This window comes from Somniosus microcephalus, chromosome 3 (assembly GCF_052327205.1).
Source record: "Somniosus microcephalus isolate GS21.2 chromosome 3, FLI_Smic_1.0, whole genome shotgun sequence".
NCBI lineage: Eukaryota > Metazoa > Chordata > Chondrichthyes > Squaliformes > Somniosidae > Somniosus > Somniosus microcephalus.
In genome coordinates, this window is record NC_140989.1 from 7,171,652 (window position 1) to 7,194,731 (window position 23,080).

The following is a 23,080-nucleotide window of genomic DNA, read 5'->3' on the forward strand; positions in this document are numbered from 1 at the left end:
GAGAACAAGAGAAGTGAAGAGATATTAAGAGGTATTCAAAACGAGACAAGATGGTGATAGGACTGGTGGAGACAAAAGACAGCTCTAGATTAGGTGTGAAATGCGCTGGCAGAATGGGAGACAGCTGCCATGTGGGAGAGAAAAATAGGAAAAGCGGGGTGGGGGGGAACCAAAACAGAAGTGTGGATTTAAAAAAAAAAAAAAGTAAAAATGTAATCGGCCGAGGTTATGATCTGAAATTGTTGAACTCGATATTGAGTCCAGAAGGCTGCAAAGTGCCTTATCGGAAGATGAGGTGCTGTTCCTCGAGTTTACATTGAGCTTCCGTGGAACAATGCAAGAGGCCAAGGACGGTGAGGTCTGAGTGGGAATGGAGCGTTTGAATTAAAATGACAGGCGACCGGAAGCTCGGGGTCCCCCTTACGGACTGAATGGAGGTGTTCTGCAAAGCGGTCACCCAATCTGCGTTTGGCCTCCCCAATGTAGAGGAGACCACATCGTGAGCAGCGAATACAGTATACTAGATTGCAAGAAGTACAAGTAAATCGCTGTTTCACCTGGAAGGGGTGTTTGGGGCCCTGGACAGTGGGAAGGGGAGGGGGCGGTATAAGGGCAGGTGTTACATCTCCTGCGCTTGCCTGGGAAGGTGCCAGGGGATGGGGTGCTGGGGGTGATAGAGGAGTGGACTAGGGTGTCTCGGAGGGAGCGGTCCCTACGGAATGCGGGGAGGGGAAGATGCGTTTGGTGGTGGGATCACTTTGGAGGTGGCGGAAATGGCAGAGGATGATCTGTTGAATGTGGGGGCTGGTGGGGTGAAAAGTGAGGACAAGGGGAACCCTATCGTGGTTCCAGGCGGGGGTGAGGGCAGAAGTGTGGCTGATAGAACTAACTGTCCACCTGGTTCATGGGGCTCACCCCAGGGTGTACTGGGGCTGGGAACAGTCCATCTCGTTCAGGGGATCACCCAGGGTGTACTGGGTCTGGGAACTGTCCACCTGGTTCAGGTGGAGTTATCCCAGGGTGTACTGGTGCTACGAACTGTCCACCTGGTTAGCGTGTAAAGTTAAAGCACATGGGATTGGGGGCAAGGTACTGACTTGGATAGAGAACTGGCTGGCAGTGACTAGTGGGGTATCACAGGGATCAGTTCTAGGACCCCAGCTATTCACAATATATATTAATGATCTAGATGAGGGAACTAGATGTAATATCTGCAAGTTTGCAGATGACACAAAGCTGGGTGGGTGTGTGTGCTCTGCGGAGGATGCCGAGAAACTCCAGGATGATTTAGACAGGTTGGGTGATATGGCAGATGCAGTTATAATGTGGATAAATGTGAGGTTATCTACTTTGGTGGCAAAAACAGGAAGGCAGATTATCTGAATGCAATAGATTGGGAGAAGGGGAAGTGCAACATAGAAACATAGAAGATAGGAGCAGGAGTAGGCCATTCGGCCCCTCGAGCCTGCTTCGCCATTCAATGAGATCATGGCTGATCATCCAAATTCAGTACCCTGTCCCTGCCTTCTCCCCATATCCCTTGATCCCTTTAGCCTCAAGAAATATATCCAACCCTTGAATATGTTTAATGAATTGGCCTCCACTGCCCTGTGGCAGAGAATTCCACAGGTTCACCACTCTCTGGGTGAAGAAATTCCTCCTCATTTCAGTCCTAAATGGCCTACCCCTTATCCTTAGACTGTGACCCCTGGTTCTGGACTCCGACCATCAGAAACTTCCTTTCTGCATCGAGTCTGTCCAGGCCTGACAGAATTTTATAGGTTTCGATGAGATCACCTCTCAATCTTCTAAACTCCAGTGAGTATAAGCCCAATCGACACAATCTCTCCTCGTACATCATTCCTGCCATCCCAGGTATCAACCTGGTGAATCTTCGCTGCACTCCCTCCATGGCAAGAACGTCCTTCCTCGGGTAAGGTGACCAAAACTGCACACAATACTCGAGGTGCAGTCTCACCAAGGCCCTGTACAACTGCAGCAAGACATCCTTGTTCCTGTACTCGAACCCTCTTGCTACGAAGGCCAACATACCATTTGCCTTCTTAACTGCCTGCTGCACCTGCATGCTTACGTTCAGCGACTGGTGCACAAGAACACCCAGGTCTCTTTGCACTTCCCCCTTCTCCCAATCTATTGCCATTCAAATAATAATCTGCCTTCCTGTTTTTGCCACTAAAGTGGATAACCTCACATTTATCCACATAGTGCATTTGCCATGTTTCTGTCCAGATCGTACTGGAGTTCCATGACATCCTCCTCACAGCATACCCTCCCACCCAGCTTTGTCGTCTGCAAATTTGGAGATATTACATCCAATTCCCTCGTCCAGATCATTAATATATATTGTGAACAGCTGGGGTCCTAGGACTGATCCTTGTGGTACCCCACTATTCACTGCCTGCCACTCGGAAAATGACCCGTTTATTCCAACTCTTTGCTTTCTGTCCGCCAACCAGTTCTCTATCCAAGTCAATACCTTGCCCCAATCCCATGTGCCTTAATTTTGTACGCTAACCTCTTATGCGGGACCTTATCGAAAGCCTTCTGAAAGTCCAAATACACCACATCCACTGGTTCTCCCTTATCTATTTTACCAGTTACATCCTCAAAATTCCAGTAGATTAGTCAAGCATGATTTACCTTTTGTAAATCCATGTTGACCTTGTCTGATTCTGTCACTGCTGTCCAAGTGCTCTCCATTACATCTTTTATAATGGACTCTAGCATTTTCCCCACTACCGATGTCAGGCTTACCGGTCTATAATTCCCCGCTTTCTCTCTACCACCTTTTTGAATAGTGGGGTAACATTAGCTACCCTCCAATCCATGGGTACTGTTCCAGAGTCTATCGAGTCCTGGAAGATGACCAGCAATGCATCTACTATTTCTAGGGCCACTTCCTTAAGTACCCTGGGATGTAGATTATCTGGCCCTGGGGATTTATCGACCTTCAGTCCCATCAATTTTCCTAACACCATTTCCCTACAAATACTGATTTCTTTCAGTTCCACCCTTTCATCAGACACTGTGTTCTGTGGTATTTCTGGGAGGTTATTTGTGTCCTCCTTTGTGAAAACAGAACCAAAATATGTATTTAGTTGGTCTGCCATTTCTTTGCTCCCCATTTATAAATTCCCCCAATTCTGACTTCACCAATCTTTTTCTCTTTACATTATCTATAAAAGCTTTCAGTTTTTATGTTCCCTGCAAGCTTACACTCATATATTCTATTTTCCCTTTCTTAATTAATCCCTTTGTCCTCCTTTGAAACCTAAACTGCTCCCAATCCTCAGGGTTATTGCTTTTTCTGGCCAATTTGTCTGTCCTCTCCTTGGATCTTATGCTATCCCTAATTTCCCTTGTTAGCCACAGTTGAGTCACCTTCTTTTGTTTTATTTTTATGCCAAACTGATGAACAACTTCTGTAGTTCATCCATTTGGTCTTTGAATGTTTGCCATTGCCTATCCACCATCAACCCTTTGAGTGACATTCCCCAATCAATCCTACCCAACTCGCTCCTCAGACCATCATAGTTTCCTTTATTCAAATTGCAGACCCTAGTTTCTGAGTTAACTACTTCATTCTCCATCTTAATGAAGAATTCGATCATATTATCGCTCCAACCCAAGGGGCCTCGTACAACAAGATTGCTAATTAATCCTTTCTCATTACATAATACCCAGTCTAAGATGGCCTGATCTCTGGTTGGTTCCTTGACATATTCGTCCAGGAAACCATCCTGTAAACACTCCAGGAATTCCTCCTCCACAGTATTGTTACTAATTTGGTTAGCCCAATCTATATGTAGATTAAAGTCACCCATGATGACTGCTGTGCCCTTATTGCACACTTTAATTTCCCTTTTAATGCCATCCCCCAACCTCCGCCTTACTGTTTGGAGGTCTATATACCATGCCCACTAATGTCTTTTTCCCCTTAGTATTTCTCAATTCTACCCATACAGATTACACATCAGAGCTAATATCCTTCATTACAATTGTGTTAATCCCTTCTTTAACCAGTAATGCTACCCCCTCCTCCCTTTTTTGCCTATCTTTCCTGAATATCGAATACAAGACCTGGGTGTCCTTGTGCACCAGTTGCTGAAGGTAAGCATGCAGGTGCAGCAGGCGGTTAAGGCGGCAAATGGTATGTTGGCCTTTGTAGCGAGAGGGTTCGAGTACAGGAACAAGGATGTCTTGCTGCAGTTGTGCAGGGCCTTGGTGAGACCACACCTTGAGTACTGTGTGCAGTTTTGGTCACCTTATCTGAGGAAGGATGTTCTTGCCATGGAGGGAGTGCAGTGAAGATTCACCATGCTGATACCTGGGATGGCAGGAATGACGTATGAGGAGAGATTGGGTCGATTGGGCTTGTACTCGCTGGAGTTTAGAAGAATGAGGAGATCTCATTGAAACTTATAAAATTCTAACAGGACTAGACAGACTAGATGCAGGAAGGATGTTCCTGATGGTCGGAGTCCAGAACCAGGGGTCACAGTCTAAGGATAAGGGGTAGGCCATTTAGGACAGATGAGGAGGAATTTCTTCACCCAGAGAGTGGTGAGCCTGTGGAATTCTCTACCACAGAAGGCAGTTGAGGCCAATTCATTAAATATATTCAAGGAGTTAAATATATTTCTTAAGGCTAAAGGGATATGGGGAGAAGGCAGGGACAGGGTACTGAATTTGGATGATCAGCCATGATCTCAACGAATGGTGGAGCAGGCTCGAGGGGCCGAATGGCCTACTCTTGCTCCTATCTTCTATGTTTCTATGTACTGGGGCTGGGATGGTGATGTGACGAATACCTCGGCTCCAAACTGGTTTAGCAGCTTATCGAGTGACGAGTACAGTGTCGCCGGGATTGTCAAACTTTGCTGTCACACTGACTGAGCCGGAAACTTGATGTCTCGCAGTGAACACCCACACCCCAAGCCGGTGGCTGCCCTGCCCCTCCGGGCAGGTCTGACTGACGCCCCATCTGACAGCCCCTGGTCAGCCCCCCACCCTCGGGCCGTTCCTGCCTTCTCTCAAACTACCTTCTAGTTTGTACCTGCGATGTCCCATCCGGCTCCGAGCTGTGATCCCAGCACCTTTAACCGCGGGGATCCCGTGTTTGCCATGGGCTGACCGTCAGAAGCCCCCCAAACTAACCCGGGGAGGGCAATGGCCCGGGGAGCCCAGCCAGCCTTCCCCCCCCCCCCCCCTCCATCCTGGGGCTGGGTGTCCTGGACAAGCTGGCGGTGGGCTTTCCTCCTGACTGTCCTGGTCGGGACGGTGTGTGCCTGGAGGTGGTCCAGCCCTAGATCTCCTGGCTGTCCTGGTCGGGACGGTGTGTGCCTGGGGAGGTGGTCCAGCCCTAGATCTCCTGGCTGTCCTGGTCGGGACGGTGTGTGCCTGGGGAGGTGGTCCAGCCCTAGATCTCCTGGCTGTCCTGGTCGGGACGGTGTGTGCCTGGAGGTGGTCCAGCCCTAGATCTCCTGGCTGTCCTGGTCGGGACGGTGTGTGCCTGGGGAGGTGGTCCAGCCCTAGATCTCCTGGCTGTCCTGGTCGGGACGGTGTGTGCCTGGAGGTGGTCCAGCCCTAGATCTCCTGGCTGTCCTGGTCGGGACGGTGTGTGCCTGGGGAGGTGGTCCAGCCCTAGACCTCCTGGCTGTCCTGGTCGGGACGGTGTGTGCCTGGGGAGGTGGTCCAGCCCTAGACCTCCTGGGTGGCGGAGGTTGCGGGTTTGTGGCTGGAAGGTGACCATTCTCTAGACCGGCATCATCTTCAGCCGGGGACTCCCAACACCTGAGGGAAACCTGATTTCGGAGAGTTAAACTACAAGTGAAGGACTGAAATTGGCTGGTTTCCCGTTAACGCAAGAACAGGATCCAAATCATCTCCTGTAAATCCTGACCCCGGGATTGCTGGAGCACTATCAACAAGGCGCTGGTTAAGGAGGAAGGAGTCTTGCACCTGAACCCTATCGGGCCAGATAGTGATGTGAATTAAAATATCCAATTACTTTATCAAGGGCTCGGAGAGAATGCTGGAAACGCTCAGCCTAGTGTGGTAGGGTTTAGATTCCTTCTGGGGAAAGACGAGGAGCAATCTAGAATAAAATACTTAACTGGAGGGGGGGGGGGTGCTAATTTCAACAAATTGAGGAGGGATCTGGCCCAAGTAAATTGGAGTCAAAGACTGACCGGCAACAATGTGGTAGAGCAATAGGTGCCCCTGAAAGAGATGGTTGGGGTAGATTCCCACCAGGGGGCAGGTAGAGCAACTAAAGCCAGAGCTCTCATACAAAGCAAAATACTGCAGATGCTGGAAATCTGAAATAAAAACAGAAAATGCTGCAAATACTCAGCCAGTCAGGCAGCCGAGGGAGAGAGAGAGAAACAGTTAATGTTTCTAGTAGCTGGCCCTTTGTCAGAACTGGCCAGTTCTGACAAAAGGTCATGACCTGAAGTTAACTTTCTCTCCACAGATGCTGCCTAACTTGCTGAGTATTTCCAGCATTGTTTTATTAAAGCCAGAGCTCCCTGGATGAGGAAGGAGTTGAGTCAGTTGAAGCAGATAAAAGGGGTGTATAACCGCTGGCTGTTGGGGATTACAAGGGCGAATCAGACTAAAAATAAAGTGCAGAGACGTGCAGAAGGAAAGGAGGGGCAAAGAGTACGAGAATAGACTGGCACCAAACAGGAACTGAAAGGTCTGCTCTTGGCATATTAATGTTGCCAGATGAGTGTTGGGCTGGTTAGGGACCAAAATGGAGATCTATTGGTGGAGGCTGAAGGCATGGCTGAGGTACTAAAGAAATAGGAGCAGGATTTGGCCCTTCGAGCTGGCTCTGCCAATAAGATCATGGCTGATCTACCTCCTCTCCACTTTCCCGCACTATCCCCATATCCCTTGATTCCCTTAATTTATATTCAAGACAATGAATATTAATACTTTGCATTGGTGTTTACTAAGGAGGAGGACTTTGCCAAAGCATGATACAAGGAGGTTGCTGGGATACTGAGATGACAATAGATGGCAAAGGTACTAGACAGGCTGGCAGCTATTACAGCAGATAAGTCCCCCACTTTGTGAAGAGCCTCCTCTCCTGGCCATGGTCTGGATCGCTGCCAATGGTGGTCGCTGAGATGGAGGACACTGATGGCACCAAATTTAGGGATGAGCTGGTGACTGCCAACATGAGGGATGCATCCTAGGTTGCTGAAGTAAGGGTGGGCATTGTGGCGGTGCTGGCCATAATCTTAGTCTTCCTTCAATACAAGGGTGGTGCCAAAGGGCTGGAGGATTGCAAATGTTAACGAGCGGTTTCCAATGGCTGAAGGGTTTGTTACCGTCAAATTGGAGCCTGAACAGACCCAGTGATATACAGGGTCGACATATACCCAACTTCGACTTAGAGCTATAAACTCCGACTACTGCGGACTTTGCTGGAATGTGCGAGTGCACTTTTATTTACAGAGCACTCTGGGAGAAGTGCTATACACCCCCTTGGTGCAATCGCCAGCTTTACAATAGCAGCCGCACTCCTTTTATACAATTTAAAAACAGGAAAGATACCATATTACATTAATTCCTTGGCCAATCTGGTACTTTAGCATCCTTTAACTTTGGCCAATCCGATACCTTAGCAACCCTTAATCACATTCTGTCAAAAACAAGTTGATATTATACTGTTAGCAAACAACTTAATTATATTACTGTTCTGTACAAGTGACATCACACACATTTGGTGTAAGCCGATCAAGTCAGCTGTCTGTTATGCCAGTGTCTGCAAAATGTCCAGTATTTCAGCAGGCACTACAGTGCCATTTTAAAATTTCCTCCAACAGGTTAATAATGAGGATGTAGACTTATGATTGGCAAAAGAACCAGTGAGCTGAGAATTTCCATGTAGTTTAGATTTGGAATGTGCTGCCTGATAGGGTGGCTGATTGATTCAATAGTAGCCTTCAAAAAGGAATTTGAGAAATACTTGAGGGGGAATAAATTGGAGGGATATGTGGGGGGAGGAGGGAAGAGGAGACGGGACGAACTGGATTGCTCTTCGAAGCAGCCAGTACAGACTCGATGGGCCGAATGGCCTCTTGTACTATTCTGATTCCAGCAGCTCAGGCAGTATCTCTAGAAAGAGTTAACATTTCAGGTCGTTAACCTTTCCAGTCTCTATTGTCCCATGAGGCCCTTGCCAACCCAAGGGCCTGTGTATCCACTACTCTGGCTTTACTAACTTTAAAACTTTCACCCTACAGAGATGGCCCAGGAGGTGGGATATGAGAAGTATGAAAACTCTTTGAAAGAGGCAGCTCTGCCCCACTTTGTGAAGAGTATCTCCTCGCTGCTGGCAATAGTCAGGATTGCTACCAATGTTGGTGTCCAAGAGAAGGAGGACACTGACTTCACCAAATTCAAGGATGAGCTGGAGACTGCCAACAAAGAGTCCCAGGAGTCTGCTAAGGCCACTGGAGACCTGGTGGATTTGATCGATGGGACCTGTGAGAAGCTGACCGCTGACCATGGCCAAGTAACCAGGAACAGGAAGGAACTGGCCACGACCCTGCAGTCTATGCAAAGTAAACTCCGCTCACTAGAGAGCGAGAAAGAGCTGATCAATGGGAGACTCCAAGCGGCCAAGACTTCTTTGAGGCAAGCAGAAGACACACTCCGAGCAGCGAGAGCCAAGGCCGGAGAGAAGCAAACTGGGAGAGATGTTGGGATTGGCCTGAGCTTCCTGCTACCGTGTGTTGGTGAGTTCTACAGCTTGCAGTAGGAGAAATGGAGACCTTGCTGTCCTCCAGGCCACTCTGCCATACTCCAGTCCCAGGACAGGTGATGTCTCAAAACCCAAGACCTCTCAAACAGGAAAACCAATTGGTGGGGGGGGGCCCAACTCTATCAACTCCATTTCCTCTTTCCTCCCCCAGCCCCCATATTTCCTGGTGAACTTCACCCCGAGCCAACAGGAGCCAGTCTGAATCCCAGGGACTCCTGGCAGGCTGGGTAGATACCGACAGTTTCAGTTGGTTGGTACAGTCCCTGCTGTCTTTTTTGCAGTGGTTTATTCACATTGCGCTGACATGGACTCTGGAACCTTAAATGCTCAGCGTTGGTAGAGGAGACTCTTGTCGCTCTGCGGTCACACTGCGGCCAATGTCTGGTCCAGACCTTCCTCCTCCCAGCTGTAAACTCTGCTCTTGCTCTGCTGATTACCTTCAGTCATCTTTGTTGTAAACCATGAACTCTTGGAATGAGACCTGCAGCTCTAATTTGTTTTCCCCACCACCCCCCCCCCCCCCCCCCCCCCCCCCCCCCCCCCCCAACTGAAGGAGGGGGAATTGTCTCCATCCCCTGTCCTGCAACTGGCCACACGTCAAGTCAACAAGATGTCCAGAAAACTGCAGATCAACCATGACTGACTGAAGCTGCAGTTATACTGTCACTGACTCCAAGTGGGGTGGGGGTCAACATCAAAGTCTGAGTTGGCCTCTAGTCTGGGGTAACTTGGGGCCCGAATCTCTGTCCCGGGTGTGTATTTCCCTTTTTTGGGGGGGGGGGGGGGTGTGAGGTGGTGTGGGATTGGATTGGCTTAGACTGAAGTCTGTGCTTAATCTTCCTCCCAGGTATCCCCATGGCCGTGGCCTTCGAGAAGGAACGGCAGTACAGGAAGTCCGAGGTGGATGTGGCCTCTGATGACCGCGCGCTCCTGAAGTCCAACATCACCAAGGATGAGGAGCAGCTGGGCCAGATAAACAGCCAGGTCCCCGAGCTCTACAATGAGATCGACGGGGTCAACGAGAACTTGGAGGAGAGCAAGGCTGCTGAGCTGACCTTGAGGGGGAGCCGGGCCGGGTTAGCAGAAGTACAGGGCAGGATGAGGATCTGCTGCCAGTATCTCTCCTCTTTCCAGGGTAAGGTGGGTGCTCTGAAGGCTCAGGGTCAGCACATGTACAGCATGAGCCCACTTCTACCTTTCCTGGAGGAGGCTGTTGTCCAGGTCCAACAGGTACCAGACAATGAGCCACTCTTCAACCACATCCAGGTGCACAGGGTAGTCGGGGATCTGAAAACACTGCTCCCCAAAATAACAGATCTGCTGGCCCAGGACAGCACTGACTACATGAAGTAAGGGGAGAGTTGTTCAGAACAGGGTGGGGCTCCATTGAATGGGGAGCCAATGGTCTACAGTGCTGCCTTTAACTTGCTTTGTACTAGTCAATGGGGCTGGTAGAACCCTGGGGGTTAAAGGGAGTGTTTCTACAGTCACTGCCTGTGTTAAGTTAGTTTATGCCCCCACTGGTGAGAATATCAATGGGTTTGTTTTATAATCACATTTGTCCATTAATGATCCTCCCTCGCTGGATATCCCAATAGAATGAAGTGGAATTGCTGAAACCACAAACCTTCTTTCCCTGAATCTCCACTCACTGACCAACATTCCCTGGGTGTGTTTGGTCTGTAACTAGTCACAATCACTGTTTTTTAAGTCCGAGTCCAAGGGGCAGTCTGACCCCACAGGCTGGGGACCAGCTCCCTGTCTCCAGCCAGTTCTGTCTCAGCCCCTCACTGTCCAGCCCATGCTCTGTGTTCTTGTGCTTTTCTGTATGGGGAGAAGTCTGAATGTGATGTCCCCTGGTCACTGACCTTTTTATCTCTTGGTAATTAACATTTCAATAAATGAAATATGCTATTCCTGCCAGTTTTGCTTCATTCCATTAAAATGCTAGACTATTTGTGGCTGTTTAACTAGGGTGCAGAGAGGGGTTCTGGAGAGGCGCTGTTCTTATTTGTGTAATGAGAAATTGTTGGAGGTAGCCATAATTTGTCTTCTAGATACCAAGTCTCAGTCAGAGTACAAAGCCACTTCACATACACTGGATCCCACAAATAGCAATGAGATGATTGGGAAATTAATACATTGGCTGAAAGATAAATGGAGAACTCTCTCTCTCTCTCTCTCTCTCTCTCTCTCTCATCATCATATCATGCCATGAGATCCTTAGCATCCACCTGAGAGCAGACTGGTCCTTGGATTAATGTTTCATATGCAAGGGACCCCTCTGATAGTGTGGTGCTCCCTCACTCCTGTCTTTAGTGTCGGGCAAGACCATATACTCCAGTGGGTTATGAATCTGCAGTGTTACCAACTGTTTGGGAGTGTGTGTTTTGTAACTGATCCCAGAGATAACAGATGTACAGAATATAACCCCCAAGACCTACGTCCATGCAGAAGAAACCAGACTCCCAAGGGTCTGGTCCCTGACAGGGTGTTTGTTCCTCACCATCAGTTAGCAAGTCATTGAGTTTTGGGCATTCTGTTTATTAAAGATGTAAAAGGTAATCGGGCCTGGCCCCAGCTTCTCCTTCTCACCATATCATTCAACCTGACCTGGATATAGTTCATAGAATCTTACTGCACAGAAAGGGAGTGTAGCAAAGGTTCACCAGACTGATTCCTGGGATGGCAGGACTGTCTTATTTTGGGGGGGGGGGGCTCTAGAATGAGGAGTCAGTCTCAGGATATGGGGTAGGACTAAGATGAGATTTCTTCATTCAGGGTGGTGAACCTGTGGAATTCTCTACTGCAGAAGGCTGTGGAGGCCAAGTCACTGAATATATTTAAGAAGGAGAAAGATAGATTTCTAGACACAAGGCATCAAGGGGTATGGGGAGAGCAGGCATATGGTATTGAGATAGAGGATCAGCCATGATATTGAATAGTGGAACAGGCTCGAATGGCTGACTCCTGCTCCTATCTTTCTAAAGAGGCCATTTGGCCCACCATGCCTTCTAGCTCTCAGAAAGCTATTCACATAGCCCCACTCTGCTGCTCCCCCCCCCCCCCCCCCCAAACACATAGCCCTGCAAAGTTCTTGTGTGTGCGCGTGTGTGCGCGTGTGTGCGTGTGTGCGTGTGTGTGTGCATTATTTTACTTTATAGGGATCTCGAGGTGGGGATGGGTTGAGTATCAAATTAAAGGAAATGAGGCTTGGCATGTAGGAAATAGGGATATTAGCCTGGGACTGCTGATCCAAAAGACCCAGATCCCTGGTCCAAGAGGACAGCCTCAGCACTAGGATCAAATCTCTGCCTGGTCTGTCCTGCTTCTGTTGAGTGAGCACTGAGAAATCCTAATGGGGTGGGGTGGTGGGGGGGGGGGGGATCTTGCGGTCAGCAGTGAATGAGCTTTGACTTGCCCAGGGACACTCTTGGGGTGGGGGGGGGGGGTGGTTTGGCCTGGAGGTTCCTGTCTACCAACTATCCAAACAGTGCAGAGCCCTCTACAGGGCAGCTGGAACCTGTGAAATGGGGAATTATAGACCAGTAAGCCTGACATCGGTAGTGGGGAAAATGCTAGAGTCCATTATAAAAGATGTAATAGCAGAGCACTTGGCAAACAGTGACCGGATCGGACAAAGTCAACATGGCTTTACAAAAGGTAAATCGTGCTCGACTAATCTACTGGAATTTTTTTGAGGATGTAACTGGTAAAATAGATAAGGGAGAACCAGTGGATGTGGTGTATTTGGATTTTCAAAAGGCTTTCGATAAAGTCCCACATAAGAGATTAGCGTGTAAAATTAAGGCACATGGGATTGGGGGTAAGGTATTGACTAGGATAGAGAACTGGTTGGCAGACAGGAAGCAAAGAGTTGGAATAAACTGCTTTTTCCGAGTGGCAGGCAGTGACTAGTGGGGTACCGCAGGGATCGGTCCTTGGACCCCAGCTATTCACAATATATATTAATGATCTAGACAAGGGAACTAGATGTAATATCTCCAAGTTTGCAGACGACACAAAGCTGGGTGGGCGTGTGAGCTGTGAGGAGGATGCAGAGAAACTCCAGATGATTTGGACAGGTTGGGTGATATGGCAGATGCAATATAATAATGTGGATAAAGGCGAGGTTATCCACTTTGGTGTCAAACAGGAAGGCAGATTATTATCTAAATGGCAATAGAAGGGGGAAGTGCAACGAGATCTGGGCATCCTTATGCACCTGCATGCTTATTGTTAAGAAGGCAAATGGTATGTTGCCTTCGTAGCAAGAGGGTTTGAGTACAGGAACAAGGATGTCTTGTTGCAGTTGTACAGGGCCTTGGTGAGACCGCACCTTGAGTATTGTGTGCAGTTTTGGTCGCCTTATCTGAGGAAGGATGTTCTTGCCATGGAGGGCGTGCAATGAAGATTCACCAGACTGATACCTGGTAATGCAGGAATGACATATGAGGAGAGATTGGGTCGATTGGGCTTGTAGTTGCTGGAGTTTAGAAGAATGAGGGGATCTTATTGAAACTTATAAAATTGTAACAGGACTGGACAGACGAGATGCAGGAAGGATGTTCCCGTTGGTCGGGAGTCCAGAACCAGGGGTCACAGCCTAAGGATAAGGGGTAAGCCATTTAGGACCGAGATGAAGAATAATTTCTTCACCGAGTGGTGAACCTGTGGCCTTCTCTGCCAAAGAAGGCAGTAGAGGCCAGTTCATTAAATATATTCAAGGAGTTAGATATATTTCTTGAGGCTAAAGGGATCAAGGGATATTGGGAGAAAGCAGGGACAGGGTACTGAATTTGGATGATCAGCCATGATCTCATTGAATGGTGGAGTGGGCTCGAGGGGCTGAATGGCCTACTCCTGCTCCTATCTTCTATGTTTCTATGAAAGACCGAGGCTGAACCAGGAAGTGACAGTTAGAATATTTAATTCAATGTCAATGGGTACAGAAAGCAAAATAGAAGGAAAGATAGGATTGAGAGGAGACAGAAGGAAAGTTATTTTTAAATTTTTTTTTTTTAAATCACCAACAAAGTCTGAAGGAATGAGACTCCACTTGTAAAAGTTAGTTTTCAGTGCCAGAGTTGGTTTGGCAGTAACTAAGACTTAAAAGGGTCTTTAGACTGGAATGGACAAGGCCTAACTTTTTCTGGCCAATTTAAAGTGTATATATCTGCAAATACAGCAACTCCTTGCTGTTCACGGTGTTTAAATGGTGAGTCTCTGAGATACCAGTCTATAGCAACTTCTGGGAATTGAACATACCAGGTTATTTAATGATCAGGCAGGACAGGCAGGAAGGAAGGGGAGGTGGGGTGGCTATGTTAATAAAGGAAGGAATCGCTGTAATACAGAGAAATGATATTGGGTCAAAAGATCAGGATAACGAAACAGTTTGGGTGGAGGTAAGGAATAATAAGGGGGGGGAAAAAAACACTAGTGGGCGTAGTCTATAGGCCTCCGAACAGTTGCAACTCTGTTGGATGGAGTATCAATCAGGAAATAATTGAGGTTTGTAATAAGGGAACATCTATAATTATAGGGGATTTTAACTATCCTTAATTGGACAAATCAAATTGGGCAGGGCTGCCTTAAGGATGAGTTCATTGAGTGTATTAGGGATGGGTTTCTTGAGCAGTATGTAACTGAACCGACCAGGGGGCAAGCAACCTTAGATCTGGTCCTGTGTAACGAGACAGGGTTAATTAAAAATGTCCTCGTAAAGGATCCCCTTGGAATGAGTGACCATAACATGGTTGAATTCCATATTCAATTAGAGGGTGAGAAGGTTGGATCTCAAACAAGCGTGCTAAGCTTGAATAAAGGAGACTATGAAGGTATGAAAGTGGAATTGAATAGAGTGGATTGGGAAAATAGATTAAAGGGTAAGACGATACATTATCAGTGGCATACATTTAAGGAGTTATTTTACAACTTCCAAAAAAATATATTCCACTGAGAAGAAAAGGGTGTAAAAGAAAAGACAGCCATCCGTGGCTAAGTAACGAAATTGAGGATAGTATTCGACTAAACAGGGGCATATAAGGTAGCCAAATCTAGTGGGAGGATAGAGCATTGGGAAAACTTTAAAAGACAGCAAAAAATAACAAAGATTGATTAAGAAAGGGAAGATGGATTATGAAAGTAAATTAGCAAAAAATATAAAAACACGAGTTTTTTCTTTTATAAAAAGAAAAAGGGTGGCTAAAATAAATGTTCATCCCTTAGAGGATGAGACCAGGAAATTAATGGTGGGAAATATGGAGATGGCAAAAACACTGAATATTTTGTATCAGTCTTTACAGTAGAAGACACTAAGAATATCTCAACACTGGACAAACAGGGGGCTATGGGGGGGGGGGGAGCTAAACACGATCAAAATCACTAAGGAAGTGGTACTCGGTAAAATAATGGGACGCAAGGCAGATAAATCACCTGGACCGGATGGCTTACATCCTAGGGTCTTGAGGGAAGTGGCGGTAGGGATTGTGGATGCATTAGTAATTTTCCAAAACTCCCTGGACTCAAGCAAAGGTCCCGGCAGACTGGAAAACTGCTAATGTAACACCCTTATTTACAAAGGGCAGTAGACAGAAGGCTGGAAACTATAGACCGGTTAGCCTAACATCTGTGGTAGGTAAAACTTTGGAGTCCATTATTAAGGAGACAGTAACAGGACATTTGGATAATCATAATTTAATAGGACAAAGTCAGCATGGTTTTATGAAGGGGAAGTCATGTTTGACAAATTTGCTGGAGTTCTTTTAGGAAGTAACATAGGGTGGATAAAGGGGAACCAGTGGACATAGTGTATTTAGACTTCCAAAAGGCATTTGACAAGGTGCCACACAAGATTATTGCTTAAGATAAAACATCATGGGATTGGGGGGTAATATTCTGGCGTGGATAGAGGATTGGCTATCTAACAGAAGGCAGAGAGTTGGGATAAATGGTTCATTCTCAGACTGGCAATGAGTAACTAGTGGTGTTCTGCAGGGGTCAGTGCTGGGTCCCCAACTCTTTACAATCTATATTAATGATTTGGAGGAGGGGACCGAGAGTAACATATCAAAGTTTGCAGATGATACTAAGATGGGAGGGAAAGTAGTGAGTGAGGAGGACATAAAAAACCTGCAAGGGGACATCGACAGGCTAAGTAAGTGGGCAGAGATTTGGCAGATGGAATACAATACTGGAAAGTGTGAGGTTATGCACTTTGGCAGGAAAAATCGTAGAGCAAGTTATTATCTTAATGGCAAGAAACTGGAAAGTACTGAAGTACAAAGGGATCTGGGGGTCCTGGTGCACGAAACTCAAAAGGTTAATATGCAGGTGCAGCAAGTGATTAAGAAGGCCAATGGAATGTTGGCTTTCATTGCTAGGGGGATAGAATATAAAAATAGGGAGGTATTGCTTCAGTTGTACAAGGTATTGGTGAGACCGCACCTGGAATACTGCGTACAGTTTTGGTGTCCATATTTAAGAAAAGACATACTTGCTCTCGAGTCAGTACAAAGAAGGTTCACTCGGTTAATCCTAGGGATGAGGGGATGGACGTATGAGGAGAGGTTGAGTAGATTGGGACTCTACTCATTGGAGTTCAGAAGAATGAGAGGCGATCTTATTGAAACATATAAGATTGTGAAGGGGTTGGATCGGGTGGATGCGGGGAGGATGTTCCCGATGATGGGTGAAACTAGAACTAGGGGGCATAGTCTTAGAATAAGGGGCTGCTCTTTCAAAACTGAGATGAGGAGGAACTACTTCACTCAGAGGGTGGTAGGTCCATGGAATATGCTGCCCCAAAAAGCTGTAGAAGCTACATTACATAAATTTAAAACAGAGACAGTTTCCTAGAAGCAAAGGGAATTAAGGGTTACGGGGAGTGGGCAGGAATTTGGACATGAGTCTAGGTTCGGATCGGACATGGCCGTGGGTAGCGGAGCGGGCCCAGGGGCCGTGTAGCCTGCTCCTATTTTGTGTCTAATTCTGTTAGATTCAGGAGATGGTTCTGTGATAGTAGATTGGCGGTTAGGATGAGATCAGCCATGATCTTATTGAATGGCGGAGCAGGCTCGAGGGGCCGATTGGCCTACTCCTGCTCCTATTTCTTATGTTCTTATGTAAGCAGGGCAACTGACAGCAACTTCCTGATTTCCACCTTTACTGCACATGTGCAGTCACCAGAAGATGTCTGATTTACACTTAAATAGTGACGAGTGCTGATGGGCTCATTGTTGTATCTTCTGCAAAATCCAGCTTATTGGGTTTACACGAAGTGTGGGAGGGGATTAAATGGGTGGGTAGAGTCTGTGATAGGGGAGAGTGTCCATGGGCTGTGGGAGGAGATTAAATGGGTGGGTAGAGTCTGATAGGGGAGTGTCCATGGGCTGTGGGAGGAGATTAAATGGGTGGGTAGAGTCTGTGATAGGGGAGAGTGTCCATGGGCTGTGGGAGGAGATTAAATGGGTGGGTAGAGTCTGTGATAGGGGAGAGTGTCCATGGGCTGTGGGAGGAGATTAAATGGGTGGGTAGAGTCTGATAGGGGAGAGTGTCCATGGGCTGTGGGAGGAGATTAAATGGGTGGGTAGAGTCTGTGATAGGGGAGAGTGTCCATGGGCTGTGGGAGGAGATTAAATGGGTGGGTAGAGTCTGTGATAGGGGAGAGTGTACATGGGCTGTGGGAGGGGATGCATTTTCTTGTTTTATACTTCATTGTTTTCCCTGAAATGTGAGCCCATGTCAGGATTAGTGTCTGGAGAGACTTGAGCACATTCTGTAGAACAGGTTCCTTAGGAGAATGTTTACCTTGGCTAAATGAAATGTGGCTTTAAAAGTTTGCTTAAGTATTTGCTCACTGACACCTATTTACTGTATTCCTCTCTCACTTCAAGTTTCACGGGGAACCAAGGTGTCAGTGGCACCAGAGGGCGACCTTGTACAGCTGCGGAATGACGGGCTTTGTGTTCCGCTGGCCTTGCTTTCAGAGAGTGAGCCGGGGCCAGAACGGTCCCGGATCCCAGCTGGAGCTCAGCCCCAGACTGGGCAGGGGGCTGTGGGAGGTCACCTGGCGAACCCTGCAGGATTGCTCTGGAGTCTCCGGGAATTGAAAATTAATCTCTTGGACTCTGCTGCCACAAACCCGGGGGAGAAATCTTACAATAAAACCAGTTGTTATAATTTTCCATTTATTTGAACACTTTTGCTTCTTGATTCTAAACGTGTTGGCCATGTGTGACTCAGTCACCATTCATCCGATTTGGGTAACGAAAAGTCTTTGTTTCCCAATTGGCCGAGGAAGTGGCGCACCGCGAGGCTGGACATGGTGGGCGAACAATGGCGGGAGTGTGGAGGAGAGAGATCATCTGATGAAACCAGAGTTGGCAACACAAGGTGACGAGAGAGAGTCGATACTTGACCAGCAGGGAGTGGGGGAAATGTCCAGGTTGGACTTAGAGCTAGAGACTGGTGCCAGGGGCAGAGAAGTGGGGTTTGGAGGGTGAAGTGGAGATGGACACGGGGGTTTAGGGCTGAAGAGATGGACACGGGGGTTTGGAGGGTGGGTTTAGGGGTGAAGAGACGGACACGGGGGGTTGGGGTGAAGAGGAGATGGACACGGGGGTTTGGAGGGTAGGGGTGAGGAGATGGACACGGGGGTTTGGAGGTTGGGGTAGGGGTGAAGAGATGGACACGGGGGGTTGGGGTGAAGAGGAGATGGACACGGAGGTTTGGAGGGTAGGGGTGAGGAGATGGACACGGGGGTTTGGAGGGTGGGGGTAGGGGTGAAGAGATGGACACGGGGGTTTGGAGGGTGGGGGTAGGGGTGAAGAGATGGACACGGGGGTTTGGAGGGTGGGGGTAGGGGTGAAGAGATGGACACGGGGGTTTGGAGGGTGGGGGTAGGGGTGAAGAGATGGACACGGGGGTTTGGAGGGTGGGGGTAGGGGTGAAGAGATGGACACGGGGGTTTGGAGGGTAGGGGTGAAGAGATGGACACGGGGGTTTGGGGGGTAGGGGTGAAGAGATGGACACGGGGGTTTGGGGGGTAGGGGTGAAGAGATGGACACGGGGGTTTGGAGGATGGGGTAGGGGTGGAGAGATGGACACGGGGGTTTGGAGGGTGGGGGCGGAGATGGACGCGGGGGTTTGGAGGGTGGGGGGCGGAGATGGACACGGGGGTTTGGAGGGCGGGGGCGGAGATGGGCGCGGGGGTTTGGGGGGCAGGGATGGACGCGGGGGTTTGGGGGGCGGGGGGCGGAGACGGACGCGGGGGTTTGGGGTGCGGAGATGGACGCTTGGGTTGGAGGGGCGGAGATGGACGCTTGGGTTGGAGGGGCGGAGACGGACGCGGGGGAGCGGAGGCGGGGGGCGGAGACGGACGCGGGGGGGGGGCGGGGACGGGGGGGGCGGAGACGGGGGGTTGGGGACGGGGGGGGTGGAGACGGACGCGGGGGGGGCGGAGACGGACGCGGAGGGGGGCGGAGACGGACGCGGAGGGGGGCGGAGACGGACGCGGAGGGGGGCGGAGACGGACGCGGAGGGGGGCGGAGACGGACGCGGGGGGGCGGAGACGGACGCGGAGGGGGCGGAGACGGACGCGGGGGTCTGGGGGGGCGCAGACGGACGCGGGGGTCGGGGGGGGCGGAGACGGACGCGGGGGTCTGGGGGGGCGGAGACGGACGCGGGGGTCTGGGGGGGCGGAGACGGACGCGGGGGTCTGGGGGGGCGGAGACGGTCGGGGGGGGCGGAGACGGACGCGGGGGTCGGGGGGGCGGAGACGGACGCGGGGGTCGGGGGGGAGGAGACGGACGCGGGGGTCTGGGGGGGCGGAGACGGACGCGGGTGGGGGGGGCGGAGACGGTCGGGGGGGGAGGAGACGGACGCGGGGGTCTGGGGGGGCGGAGACGGACGCGGGGGTCGGGGGGGCGCAGACGGACGCGGGGGTCGGGGCGGAGGCGGGGGTCGGGGGGGGGGCGGAGACGGACGCGGGGGTCGGGGGGGCGGAGACGGACGCGGGGGTCGGGGGGGGCGGAGACGGACGCGGGGGTCGGGGGGGCGGAGACGGACGCGGGGGCCGGGGGGGGCGGAGACGGACGCGGGGGTCTGGGGGGGAGGAGACGGACGCGGGGGTCTGGGGGGGCGCAGACGGACGCGGGGGTCGGGGGGGCGCAGACGGACGCGGGTGTCGGGGGGGCGGAGACGGACTGGGGGGGCGGAGACGGACGCGGGGGTCGGGGGGGGCGGAGACGGACGCGGGGGTCGGGGGGGCGGAGACGGATGCGGGGGCCGGGGGAGACGGACGCGGGGGTCGGGGGGGCGGGGGTCGGGGAGACGGACGCGGGGGTCGGGGAGACGGTCGGGGGGGCGGAGACGGGCGGGGGGGCGGAGACGGACGCGGGGCTCGGGGGGGCGGAGACGGGCGGGGGGGTCGGAGACGGACGCGGGGCTCGGGGGGGCGGAGACGGGTGGGGGGGTCGGGGACGGACGCGGGGGTCGGGGGGGGCGGAGACGGTCGGGGGGGCGGAGACGGACTCGGGGGGGCGGAGACGGACGCGGGGGTCGGGGGAGACGGACGCGGGGGTCGGGGGGGCGGAGATGGGCGGGGGGGCGGAGACGGACGCGGGGGTCGGGGGGGCGGAGACGGACGCGGGGGTCGGGGGGGCGCAGACGGACGCGGGGGTCGGGGGGGACGGAGATGGACTCGGGGGTCGGGGGAGACGGACGCGGGGGTCGGGGGAGACGGACGCGGGGGTCGGGGGAGACGGACGCGGGGGTCGGGGTGACGGGGTCGGGGGGGCGGAGACGGACGCGGGGGTCGGGGGGGCGGAGACGGACGCGGGGGTCGGGGGGGCGCAGACGGACGCGGGGGTCGGGGGGGCGCAGACGGACGCGGGGGTCGGAGACGGACGCGGGGGTCGGAGGGGCGGAGACGGACGCGGGGGTCGGAGACGGACGCGGGGGTCGGGGGGCGGAGACGGACGCGGGGGGGCGGAGACGGACGCGGGGGTCGGGGGGGCGCAGACGGACGCGGGGGTCGGGGGGGCGCAGACGGACGCGGGGGTCGGGGGGGCGCAGACGGACGCGGGGGTCGGGGGGGCGCAGACGGACGCGGGGGTCGGGGGGGCGCAGACGGACGCGGGGGTCGGGGGGGCGCAGACGGACGCGGGGGTCGGGGGGGCGCAGACGGACGCGGGGGTCGGGGGGGCGCAGACGGACGCGGGGGACGGAGACGGACACGGGGGTCGGGGGGGCGGAGACGGACGCGGGGGTCGGGGGGGCGCAGACGGACGCGGGGGTCGGGGGGGCGCAGACGGACGCGGGGGTCGGGGGGGCGCAGACGGACGCGGGGGACGGAGACGGACACGGGGGTCGGGGGGACGGAGACGGACACGGGGGTCGGGGGGGCGGAGACGGACGCGGGGGTCGGGGGGGCGCAGACGGACGCGGGGGTCGGGGGGGCGCAGACGGACACGGGGGTCGGAGGGGCGCAGACGGACTCGGGGGACGGAGACGGACGCGGGGGTCGGGGGGGCGGAGACGTACGCGGGGGTCGGGGGGGCGGAGACGGACGCGGGGGTCGGGGGGGCGGAGACGTACGCGGGGGTCGGGGGGCGGAGACGGACGCGGGGGTCGGGGGGGCGGAGACGGACGCGGGGGTCGGGGGGGCGGAGACGGACGCGGGGGTCGGGGGGGCGGAGACGGGCGGGGGGCGGAGACGGACGTGGGTGTCGGGGGGGCGGAGACGGAAGCGGGGGTCGGGGGGGCGGAGACGGACGCGGGGGTGGTGGGGGCGCAGACGGACGCGGGGGTCGGGGGGGCGCAGACGGTCGGGGGGCGGAGACGGACGCGGGTGCCGGGGGGGGGGGCGGAGATGGACGGGGGGCGGAGACGGAAGCGGGGGGCGGGGGGGCGGAGACGGACGCGGGGGGGCGGAGACGGACACGGGGGTCGGGGGGGCGGAGACGGAAGCGGGGGGCGGAGACGGACGCGGGGGTCGGGGGGGCGGAGACGGACACGGGGGTCGGGGAGGCGGACGCGGGGGTTGGGGAGACGGACGCGGGGGTCGGGGGGTCGGGGAGACGGACGCGGGGGTCGGGGAGACGGACGCGGGGGTCGGGGGGGCGGAGACGGACGCGGGGGTCGGGGAGACGGACGCGGGGGTCGGGGGGGCGGAGACGGACGCGGGGGTCGGGGGGGGCGGAGACGGGCGGGGGTCGGAGACGGACGCGGGGGTCGTGGGGGCGGAGACGGTCGGGGGGGCGGAGACGGACGCGGGGGTCGGGGGGGCGGAGATGGACGCGGGGGTCGGGGGGCGGAGACGGACACGGGGGTCGGAGACAGACGCGGGGGGCGGAGACGGACGCGGGGGTCGGGGGGCGGAGACGGACGTGGGGGTCGGGGGGGGCGGAGACGGACGCGGGGGTCGGGGGGCGGAGACGGACGTGGGGGTCGGGGGGGGCGGAGACGGACGCGGGGGTCGGGGGGCGGAGACGGACGCGGGGATCGGGGGGGCGGAGACGGACGCGGGGGTCGGGGGGGGCGGAGACGGACGCGGGGGGCGGAGACGGACGCGGGGGGTGGAGACGGACGCGGGGGTCAGGGGGGGGCGGAGACGGTCGGGGGTGGGCGGAGACGGACGCGGGGGTCGGGGGGGCGGAGACGGTCGGGGGTGGGCGGAGACGGACGCGGGGGTCGGGGAGGGCGGAGACGGACGCGGGGGTCGGGGGGGGCGGAGACGGACGCGGGGGTCGGGGGGGCGGAGACGGACGCGGGGGGGCGGAGATGGACGCGGGGGTCGGGGGGGGCGGAGACGGACGCGGGGGTCGGGGGGGCGGAGACGGACGCGGGGGTCGGGGGGGGCGGAGACGGTCGGGGTGGTCGGGGGGGGCGGAGACGGTGGGGGGGGGTCGGGGGGGCGGAGACGGTGGGGGGGGTCGGAGACGGACGCGGGGGTCGGGGCTGGGCGGAGACGGACGCGGGGGTCGGGGAGGCGGAGACGGACGCGGGGGTCGGGGGGGCGGAGACGGACGTGGGGGTCGGGGGGGGCGGAGACGGACGCTGGGGTCGGGGGGTCGGAGACGGACGCGGGGGCCGGGGGGTCGGGGACGGGCCGGCGGGGGCGGGGACGGATGCGGGGGTTCGGGGACGGACGCGGGGTTTCGGGGACGGACGCGGGGGTTCGGGGACGGACGCGGGGGTTCGGGGGGCGGGGGGCGGAGACGGACGCGGGGGTTCGGGGGTTAGCATTTGGCTCAAAATTTTCAAATCAGTAATTGA

The 23,080-nt window shown here is 54.2% G+C and overlaps 1 protein-coding gene across 2 annotated transcripts in view; it reads left to right on the plus strand.

Moving 5' to 3' along the window:
* LOC147120816 (uncharacterized) overlaps positions 1-10,716 on the plus strand; it is a 98,462-nt gene extending 87,746 nt beyond the window's left edge. For both annotated transcript variants that reach the window (XM_085978954.1, XM_085978944.1), the window contains exons 2-3: positions 8,280-8,774; positions 9,648-10,716. In XM_085978954.1, the coding sequence (XP_085835080.1) occupies positions 8,282-8,774; positions 9,648-10,153 (999 nt within the window). In that variant the 5' untranslated portion in view covers positions 8,280-8,281 and the 3' untranslated portion in view covers positions 10,154-10,716. The remainder of the gene's footprint in view (positions 1-8,279; positions 8,775-9,647) is intronic.
* The last annotated feature ends 12,364 nt before the right edge of the window (positions 10,717-23,080 follow it).